Genomic DNA, 11,455 nt, shown 5'->3' on the forward strand with positions numbered 1-11,455 from the left:
CATGTTCAAGTCTTAAAGTCATCCTGAGGCCTTAGTTTTGGTTTCAAATTACACAACATCATGTATGTGTTGCTTCTTTGGGGCTTGTTTTCATAGACCTGGTTGCTTATTTCTCTCAAATCTGGCAACAGAGTGGGCAGGGCGCAGTGTCTAATTGTAGCAGTAAGCTAACGAGTACTGAAAGCTTTATTTTGTTTTGATCCAATGCTGCACAACTGAACTGATCCAATGCTGCTGTGAAAGAAAGAAGCTATATCCATGTTGGATAGAATATCCAATTTAAATTAAAAAATAACCTTAAGGGACAACTTGAATGCTGTTTTTCTTTTTTTTCTCTTAATGCATTGCATAAAGATCGGATCGGGAAAAATCGGTATCGGCAAATTGTCAAAATCAAATGATCGGAATCGGATCGGGAGCAAAAAAAGGTGATCGGGACATCCCTAGAAAATAGTCTTAATGTTATCAGCAGCACTGGACACAGTGTGTGTGTAGACCTCACCAGCACACGGAGGAACACCGGAGGCAGCGCAGCCACGCTGGCACAGAGCTGCACACAGAGGTGGTTGTGCAGCGAGACCTGGACCTGGGCCTGACCCTTCATCATCACCCCCGGCAACAGCACCGGTACCTGGCGCTCAGTGTAGCATCGCCTGAAACTGGTGAACAAGGCCTGGTAGAGAGGGAGCCTGGAAACAGAGGGGGTGGGAAAATATATATTTTTTAATAACATTTCAGACACAAGATTTTATCGTGAATACATTGATGATCATTATAATCTTTTTCATGCACAAATGCAATCTAAACTCACCTTATAACAAATCATATCTAATTAGGTATGTTGGATCGGAAATTGATGAACTCTTTGTAAAGTACGAAACTGGAAATTAAAACATGTTTAAAAAGTGTTTTATAGGATTAGTAGAGTGTCTAAATAAGAAAAACAAACGTAGTAATTAAGGTTGCGATGGACCAGCAAATCCATTTTCCTACAACAACATTTTTGTTTGTTTTATTTTCTAATGGTGTCTGGTGGATTTAGTGGAATAAAGGCTTTAGTTCCCCGTTGGAAAGGGCCATCTGACAGCAAGACAAAGCATTAAAAAATAAAAATAAATATTTAAATATAGCAACACTGATATTCTTTAAGGTGGCTAAAATTGTTTTGCTGCTGACTCCAATCACAGCGATAAGATGTCGTAAGTTAACCCCGTCTGCTTTTCCAAACTAGGAATCTACTGTAGGTAACAGACCAACTATGGATAAGTCTCTTTAACAACCCCACTTCCAAAGATCCAAACTATCTCTTTTAGTCACATGTTTCAACAGCGACAATTCTGGGGATGACAGCCGTTTATTACCTGGGAGTTTCCTCTGAGAAGTGGCTGCCGGAGTACCAAAGCTGCAGCACCTCCTCTGGTTGGGAGGAGAGCTGACCCAGGACGTTCACCAGCAGCAGGCAGTGAGGAAGCTCATGTTCAGGAGACAGTCCTGCTCACAAACAACACAAGCGACCTTTTAAGATTGTATGTTGGCAACCTTGTTTTGAGGCCTCTATTATCTTGTAATATGCAAGGTAAGGTGTTAGGAAAATATCACTCGGCACCGGCTTGATCTTCAATATCAGGAAACATGTATTTATTATCCTCTCAAGAATGGAAGTAGTCATCACATACAGAGCATTTGGTTCAACTAGTTCCTGAACAGTGTCCTTCACATGCTGATATACAAGAGAGGGATACAGTCACAAGATGGAGGAATACCGGTTCAAAGCAGTTTACAATGTTTAGTTCAGATTAGCTAAAAGCCTGCGTAAGCAATAAACATGACAGTCATATGTCTCTCTCCATAGAGGCTGAATCATCATGTTAATCACAGAGCTATCATGTCTACAGTCCAGATGCTCTTCTAGGTAATCATACATCCTGTCATGTACACAGCCACGTAGGGCCTTTGTTATCATGTGCTACTCTGATATTGGAAGAGTACATTCAGTACAATTCGAAGTGCTTTACAACAATTAAAAACATTAAGAAACATATGATCAAAGGGCATTTAGAAACACTCATTTAAAAGCAAAGATATATAAAAAACAAAAGGTACATTAATTAAAGCGACAGTGCAGTGAGAGATACACACATCTGAAATGTTTAGCTCTGACTCTCAATCATTGCTCACTTTTTAGCAGAAATAGTTTACTTTGACCTCACTTTCTTTCTACTTTCTTTTTTAACTTATCCTTTAGTTATCTCAAGTGTTTCATGCTAAACGAACCTCCCTTTGGAAAATTCTAATCTTCAACCCAATATTCTGTATTCAACAGATCCTGGCCATATTTGTGTAGCATATAAAATGTATTTGCTCCCAGGCATTCATGTGGCTTGCTAGTTTTGGACCCCATCTGTAGTCAAAAAGTTGCCACTTGTGGTCCTTTCAGTATTTCTACTAATCACTTAAAGGTGGGGTAGGTAATTCACTTCAGAAACACTTGTTGTTATATTCCATGGAATGCTCTTAACATCCCAATAGCAATTAATATATTAAATGCTTCGACATTAAATACATAAAAAAATGTCATCTCTGGAAGCCGTAGTACTGTAAAAAGCACGACCAATCATCTGAGCCGGCCCGGCTAAAATAACTGGATGGCCTACCTGCCTGTCAGCCTTCCATCTGTGCACACACTTATCTCGTGCCCTCATTGGTCAGGTGCTCGTTCGTGTGTGTTGGAGGAGGGGCTCTGTAAGGAAGTCTGAAGGAAGGGGCAGATTTGCTTCGGTTGTGTACTTTCAAACTCTAGCGCCCTCGAGCTACCTTTAAGCATACAATAGTGACTTTGGACTTTCTGTTTGATAGGAGCGTCCTCCTAACTAAGGTTAGTTTACGGCACAACCTCACAAAAGTACATTATTTAGAATAAGGAATGGTCTCAACTCATCACTGAAGATCCTCTAAAACCTGGCCACAGCAAAGGGAAACAGAAAAGCATCTACCAACCCTGCCTGAATATCTTGATAAAAAAAAGATTCAACGTTAAACTCACGCAGGTCCTGCTGGAGGACAATTTCAGCGAAGGGCCTTAGAGGCAGCAGCTGGAGCAGGAAGGCATCGATGGGAACCAGAGCGGCTGCATGCAGCTCCCCGGACAGAGCGGGGGGAAGAGATGGAGCACACAGGCTGGGAGGGAACTTACTGAAAGACATTCGACTGTAAGTTTACGCACTACTCAATGATAGAAGGTGAATTAAAGACTGAATCTGCAACTTAAAACCACACGTACCTCATTATCTGGAGGTAGAGTTGGTGAAAGTCGTTGCAATACTTTGTCAGAAAACATTTAAACTCCTGATGATAAGAAATGATGGGATTTAAGTTCAGCTGCTTTGTTTTCTGAAGCCCAGAAGGAAAATGTAACGGATATAGAAATGATCAACAACATCCATTTCTTTACCTTTATGTAATGAACCAACGTGTTGGCAAAGAATCTGCACATCTTTGCAGTTTTCTGGAACAGTTTGTATTCTGGGCTTTGTGTCGACTCCTTTGGAAAGGAAGAAGGAGCAATAATACAACAAAGGCCACCAGGAGATCAAATCTATTCTGATAAACCAAAAGGCTCATGTTTTCTGTAAAACAAACACAAATAAATGCTATAGTGGAGACAGTAGTTCAGAGTTCCCGACTATGACCGGTAAAATATGCTGAAGACCGGCAAATCTAAATCTCTCCGGTCAAAATAATTTCCCCTTAGCGCAATACCGCATCAGTTGCGCCACTTATGTGACAGACAAAAGAGTATGTGACAGACAAGAAGAGTCAATTCTAATCTCTTAATGTGGAGAAAGAGATGTCCCGTATGGGTTGATTGTGCGTTGATCTGTTGGTAATGCCTCGGGGTTCCGGTGGGCATGTAAACAAATGCAAAATGCTGCGCTATACTTTGCGGCCTCACCCGGTTGCATAGCAACGCTTATTGTTTAGGTGTCTATTGATAAGCAGGTAGTCATATCATTAGCTAGAACTAGCTGGATCTGATCGATATGGACATAAATGTGAGTAAAGTCTAATCTGACGGGAGAGAGAGATCAGCTGCTGCTGACGAGTCGACACGCAGCTCTGTATGATCATCTGCTGCGGTGAGTGGAACAAAACACACTCTTCAGGTTATAATATCACACGTAGCTATTTTAATGACCTCTCAAACTACCGTAACTAGTTATATCAGTGTTTCCCCTATATACAAATAGTGGCGGCGCAGCGCCGCTGCTGAAATATGAGCGCCGCTGCTAGGCGGCGCCAGCCAGGTGCCCAAAAAAAAATATATATATTTTTTTTTCTTTACTTTTTTTCTTTTTTCTTAAAAATAATAATAAGTGGCGACCCTTTTTCATTTTTGATTGTTTGTTATGTGGATTTGTAGTATTTGTGTTACTGGCATAGGCGACACAGGCGGTCGCCTAGGGCGCCACATCTGGGGAGCGCTGCGCTGGCAGCTCTGGGAGGGAAAACATTTTTTTGACCGTTGGCGCTCATCCAAATGTTCGGCCTTGATGTAACAACATTCATAATTAAGTAAATGTAACACCCTTTTCACCCCGGTTACACGTTTCATTTGCCCTGTACGGTGGGCGCTGTAAGTGAAAGTGATGAAAGTGGGGGATGTTGGCTTATCAGGCGCCCGCAGCTCACAGCCAAAGTGCGAGCGTGGTAGCGAGAGAGCGAGCAAGGGAGAGGGCGCACCGGTACCGGCGCTGTTGTTATTAGAATCTGGTGCTAGCTGCGCTAACGGATATAAGAAGTAGATGTTTCTACAACCATGGTTGAGGAGAGCTCTCCTGTAAGCCTGAGAGGCTCAGTGAGGTAAAGGACTCTGAGTGTTTAGATAGTTCATTTTAGTCTAAGTTATCTCAGTGGGTCTCAAACGTTTTGACCACCAAGCTCAATAAATAACAAAGAAGACCTTTGACCGGCACTTTTCTCATTTTGTCCGGAAGATTTAAACTTTAATGGACATTTTGACCGGCAAATAATTATTCTAACGGGAACTCTGCTGTAGTTGTGTTAAAGACTGTCCTGTTCCTGGTTGACATTGGCTTTATTAGACAAACTGCTTCATTCTTAGAAGTCCACCACTGAAATGCAATGTCCTGCCTGCCTTTCTAGAAATGTACAAATAATATCTTGTGGATCTTTTTTCACCATTAAGAGCTTTACTACCTGTAGTCCAGCGTGTGTGATCTGTTCAGCGAGCTCCACAGAGGTGAGGAAGGAGGCCAGCAGGTTGTCACACAGGCTGCTGCTGATGTCTCCGTGATGCAGATGTTCCTCCACCAATGACTGGTACTTCAGACTCTGTCTAAACACATGTAACCAAATGAGCTGTTACATGATTTCCAATACTTAAACTCACAGATAACATGACATTAAGTGTGACAACATGAGTGTCTGCAGTACTGACTTGATGACAAACTTCCATGTGTTTGCATGCATTGCCATGTCCAAGTTAGAGATGATGGAGCAGATATCCAGCAGGTTGTGAATCACTGAGGAATGTAAAAAATAACGTTTAACATCAGAAGGGTTTAATACTAAAGGATGTGTCAGTGGAAAACAAATACACACACACCTGTTACGATGTCAGAGACCTCTTCCTCTGAGGCGTTGCTGTCCAGTGAGATCGGCTCCAGCAGCTCCAGCAGAGCCTTCTGGAGGGAGTAGGCCTCTTTAAAGAGTCCCTGCAGCAGGTCGGCCACCAGGGACAGGCGGCCGCAATAAACCACCTCACTCTCCTGAGGACCACATGCACATTATGCTCAAATCATTTTCAATTAGTCACATTTTCACACAAATTCATATTAAATCAATGTTTTTTTTGTTTTTTTTTAACGCTACTATGGACAATTTTGCACTAATGACATTGAAGTGACTATTATTTTCTATATATTGATTTTTGTGTTTTTTGTTTTAATCTTAAACGTAGGGTAGGTAAGAATGGAGAAACCAGCTCGAGTGCGTTAGAATTTGAAAATACACAACCGGAAAAAATCTGCCCCTTCCTTCAGACTTCCTTACAGAGCCCCTCCTCCAACACACACGGACGCGCACATGACCAATGAGGGGACGAGATAAGTTTGTGCCCAGATGGAAGGCTGACAGGCAGGTAGGCCATCCAGTTATTTTAGCCGGGCCGGCTCAGATGATTGGTCGTGCTTTTTACAGCGCCACGGCTTCCACAGATGACATTTATGTATTTATTGTCAAAGCATTTAATGTATTCATTGCTATCGGGATGTTAAGAGCATTCCATGGAATATAACAAAAAGTGTTTCTGAAGTGAATTACCTACCCCACCTTTAATGTGTTCACATGTATAAATGTGTCTGTTGATTGTGTATATATAGGATATACATATTTTATACATATTTGTTTTTTTATATTCGGGATTGTGGGAAATGGTATTTCGATCTCTCTGTCTGTACACACAAACTAAAAGATCGACAAACAAGTTGACTTTGACTTTGATAACTCGTTTCTATTGAGAAAAAGATTGATTTGAATAAAATTAGGAATTGAATTGATGTTCCCTTTTTAGTAAAAGTGTTTCCTGCGACAAAGAGATGCTTATCACAGTTTCCTGTTGTGAGGTTATCATGAGCTGTTTCACCTAAAGTTACACTTCTGGTAATACATGATTGCATAAGAAGAAGGAGGATAATGAGGAGGAAGTACAAATGAGTCCCTTTAGGAATGTTTGAATGTTCTGAAAAAACGAAGCACTTTTTTAACAGAGTTTTCCCCTTTTTTATAAATAACAATAGCTAAAATAGATCAAATCCCATTTTTGAATTCTGATAGCTAAATGCATGATTTCTTATGTAACTGTAATAATTGTAGATGCATTAAGAGCTGCATTACAGGTTAAGAGTGACTAAGCAGACGTACCTTGCAGTGCTGAAAGGTTTCCCTCAGGACTTTCAGGATACAAGTTGGTAACGAGCGGATGGCGTCTATATCGGGAGTTTCCCCAAACGAACCAACATGACGCACGCAGGTGGATAGAGCGTTGATTATCTGCATCATTGCCTGAAACACACAACAGCATCTTGTCAACATATTGGTTGGTATAGAAGTTAGAGCAATGTTTGTCAGAGAATATAGAACTTACATAGCATAACATGTCATTCTAATTTGAACATTTTGATAACAACAAGCAGTACCTGCAGGATGTTCCTGAGTAAGGAACAGAGTTCAGTGTTTTGACTCGACAGGCCTCCAACGTGGTCCATGATTTCTTTCATCATGCGGTCAAACATCGTCACCGCCTGCAGACATTTATGACAGATAGGGGCAATAACACACAGACTTATCAATACTACTAAACACTTTTAAGGGAAAATGTAAATCAACCAGATATTCACAGGATAAATAAAGCTCTATCAACAAGTCCTACAACTTCTAATATGTAGGAAGTACTCGTCAAAAGAAAGACTTTAAAGAAACATACAACATCACCAACTGAGATTGAAAAATGTTATGTGACATTTGGAAAACAACTACCTATATATTGCTCTGTTTAAGATCTTTAAGGGCCTTGAGTTCAGAGATTATCACCTAATTTAAAGACTTTTTCCATCACATGCATTCACTCTGTGTTATGCAACTAGTTCTATTCACGTGTATTTGCATTCATGACGTTGTCTAGTGTTTACCTTTGGTAGGATCTTGGAGAAGCACTCATCTTCCAGCTCAGACAAACCAATATGAGGGAGGAACATGTCTGTGATGATCTTCAACACACCTGGAGGGATGCAGTATGATCATACTTAGTAATACTCAAGGCACAAAACGAGGTGATTGATTATTATAAATTGTGCAATGAAGAAACTTACGTATATGGTCATCCCAACTCTCAGAGTTATTATGCAAAGAGTGAAAAACAGTCAAGGAAAACCACTGCAAATTCAAATCATATATATTTCCTTATACAGTAGATAAGGATTGCAATAACAGTGAAAAGGTATGATGGATAAGCTTGAGCAAAACCTAAACTTGTGCACAGATTTCCTCGAACATACTAAACCATATGTTTGTCAAACTTTAACATCTTATATGGGCTTTAGGATTTTGGTTTGAATTGAATTTATACGTACAAGTCATAGACTGTACAGGCATACTGATTCCCCCTCATAAAACATTTAATTTCATAGACATGTAGACATAATCCCACATTTAGTGTGTCTATTCCAATGCTTTTTCAGTAGTTTGAGCATTTAAAAACTTCAAAACAAGACCTGCATATCACTGGACTCTCCTTATTGAAACCACTAGTGTATGATGCTATGAATCATGACATCAAATGAGTAAACCTGATTATGTCTGAGAGGATATAGTGAGTTTTGGCAGGACGGACTTGAGCTCCCGGCGGCAGGTTTCCTGACTCCACTGCACCACCTCGTCCAGGAGAGAGGAGTTGGTCTGGGACATGATGACAGCTGAGCGAGGTCAGAACGAGTGTACACACAAAACAATGATTGAGAACAATGGTAGCGACTGAGTCACCCAAAATGTCTCACAGTAAAAAAGCTTTAGGTGTATTTTTGTACAAAACATCGCTGAGTGTGTAAACAAGAGAGCTAGCTTAACGGTGTGTTATGCTAAACATTAAACATGGTTATTGTTCATTTAGATAATACGTATAGTTTCTTACCATAAATGACAGACGTTATCTTCTGTTCAGGAGCATTAAGCCACAACTACGAGTTTGTGTTGCCAAACGTCACCGTTAAATCTTTGTTTTAAATGTAGAAAACTGAAAGAAAACCGAGTTGTTTGTGGACATCAGGCAGAAACATAGCGCGCGCCGTTGTTTGAATCGGATGTGACGTAAAGAGCAAAGCTGCTCATCTGCCCTCAGTCTGATTGGTTGAAAATGTTACAATGCAAAACTTTCAACCAGTGAGAGAACGCAATGAGGGAAAAGCGGTGAAAATAACAACTGTCTAGATGAAGCTTTAAATAAAAGGTGAAATATATATATATATATTTTTTTTAATTGATCCAATTCTCTTCCTTTTAAAGAACTTTATAAAGGGTAATTCATTAAGTGTAAATATAATGACCTATACAAAAACAATGCCTTCCCTTCAGAACAAATCCAGTTTGATATATTCAAGATCAATGAGACAGTCTCTGACAGGTATTTATTTTCTGTATCAGATCCGTTGAAGCCCCTTTTTAAGAGATTTGGGTATGGAGGAAAATAGAGAGGGTTGTGTTTTTTGACACCTGGTGAGTTCCCTGGAACACCGGGGACACATATTAATGTATAAAAGATGTACAAAAGTGCATTTTGCATGATAGGTCACCTTTAAGCTACATAATAATAGGTGAGGAGCCTTTTCCAATCTGTGTTCGTTTAGTAAAACCAAAAGTATGTTATGCACACTTGTTATATTAAGTTATGCTTTATTAATAACTCTTTAAGAGCTATAAAGAATATGTTGGATTTGAGCCAAAAGCAACATGATTGGTCTAACCTCATAATGGGGTATTATAGTCTAATCCAAATAAAGAAATAACATAATTGAATAACAAATCAAGCTGACATGGCCACCAAGGGCCTGTATCTAGGACACATTAAAACCATGCACCTGTAATCTGTTAGGGTTTTGGGTCCGTTCGGTTTAAAAGCAGTTTCTATCTTCTCAAAGTGAGCAAAACACATCTTTGATTGAGAAATGTCACTTCATGCTTATCCATTGTGACCTGGCGATGAACTCTGTGAGAGAGTAATAAAATGAATCACATCATGGATGAGTATTGGGAATCACAATTTCCGAGAGACATTGTTATGAACATGATTTACTGGCAGTACACAATCCACTAAGCCCTTAAGAAAACACATAAGGACTATGTATAGGCGGGTAGATCATGACTGAGATGTTTAGGAATGTTTAGATTATATTCAAATCAGTTATGGGAAGGCTGATATTCACCCATTAGCAGTCTGGAATTTGTCTTGGCTCCGACCCTGTTGACTCCATAAAATCAGTGTCTTGTGGGTTATTGTTTCCCTAATAGGATCTTGAGCACTGAAGTAAAGCAGCTGGCTTCTGCTGCACCTTTGTTTCCCGACAGCCTGAGGTGTCTGCGGCTGGTGGCTCAGGAAGGGCCGGACTTCTTAATTAGGAAACGGGACTCCACATTGATGTTTATCTCTCTTCACAAACAGTTCATTGGGATTTTGCATGCAGTGTACAGACACTAAAAAGGAAATATCAAGACAGTATTCTCCCCCAGCTGAGTCAGGTTGCATGATCCACTCAATTTTGTAGTGTTTACTTAACATTAACATGACGAGTACTAATACAATTCCTGTACATTTGTGTGGCTTTACAGGGTGAAACATTATTAGATCTGACGTAAAAAAAAATCAGATCGGACCAAACGTAAAAAAAAATGTTGCTGAAAATCTCAGAATTAAGATTCTTTTTTAAATGTTTCTTTAAATGTTGTATTGAAAAAAAACACGTGGGCCTAATCCTCTTCCGTACTTTTGCAGACTGACTCAAGGCAATTTTGTATTGCTTCCCAAAGAAAAAAATGTTACATTACATTGCATTTAACTGACGCTTTTATCCAAAGCGACTTACAATAAGTGCGTTCGACCAACAAAATACAAACTTGAAGAAAACAGAATCATATAAGTACATCAGGTTTCATAGAGCTAAAACATTTCAAGTGCTACTCAACTGGCTTTAGATAAGCCAGTCCTTTATTAGTATATAAGTGCTTTGTTAGTAATTCAATCGCTCGAAGTGGAGTCGAAAGAGATGAGTTTTCAGTCTGCGCCGGAAGATGTGTAAGCTTTCTGCTGTCCTGATGTCAATGGGGAGCTCGTTCCACCATTTTGGTGCCAGGATAGCAAACCCACGTGTTTTTGCTGATGGGAACTTGGGTCCCCCTCGCAGTGCGGGTGCAGCGAGCTGTTAGGCTGATGCAGAGCGGAGTGCACGTGCTGGGGTGTACGGTTTCAATTCCAAATATCAGTAATATAAGACTATGGTTTCATAATAAACCTCTATCATTAATGATAATAACATATAAGAACGTATCACTACCAGCGCGCTAACTTTGCTTTGAGTCGTCAAAAGCAGCAGAGGGAGGCTCGTAGAAACTGTCTCAGCATTTTGTGTTTTGATTTAACGTTACTCGATACAAACAGCGCTGGTTAAGAAACAACTTTTCGGACAAGTTTCATCTATTTCTGTAAGCTAGTAAGTTATAGTCTCTTGCACACAAATGAAATGCTGTTATAGACATAATAATAATAATAATAATAATAATAGATTTATTTTGTTAGCGGTTTTACAGGTGCTCAAAGACGCTTTACAGATATAGTGAAAAGAAAAGAACAACAAATAAATGTATATAGTTAAAGTCAAATAATACAAAA

The 11,455-nt window shown here is 39.8% G+C and overlaps 1 protein-coding gene across 1 annotated transcript; it reads right to left on the reverse strand.

Moving 5' to 3' along the window:
• Nucleotides 1-497: 497 nt before the first annotated feature.
• firrm (fignl1 interacting regulator of recombination and mitosis) lies at nt 498-8,836 on the reverse strand (the record flags this gene model as incomplete). The annotated part of the gene is made up of 14 exons (XM_010783599.1): nt 8,708-8,836; nt 8,389-8,492; nt 7,890-7,929; nt 7,710-7,798; nt 7,218-7,322; nt 6,943-7,083; nt 5,627-5,789; nt 5,459-5,543; nt 5,218-5,356; nt 3,452-3,541; nt 3,281-3,345; nt 3,044-3,192; nt 1,362-1,491; nt 498-689 (listed from the first exon to the last, which is right to left on the reverse strand). Coding segments are annotated over exons 2-14 (1,484 nt in total), but the record flags the coding sequence as incomplete, so codon positions are not given.
• Nucleotides 8,837-11,455: the final 2,619 nt, after the last annotated feature.

Source organism: Notothenia coriiceps, unplaced genomic scaffold (genome assembly GCF_000735185.1).
Source record: "Notothenia coriiceps isolate Sejong01 unplaced genomic scaffold, NC01 NC01_scaffold00025467, whole genome shotgun sequence".
Taxonomy (NCBI): Eukaryota; Metazoa; Chordata; class Actinopteri; order Perciformes; family Nototheniidae; genus Notothenia; species Notothenia coriiceps.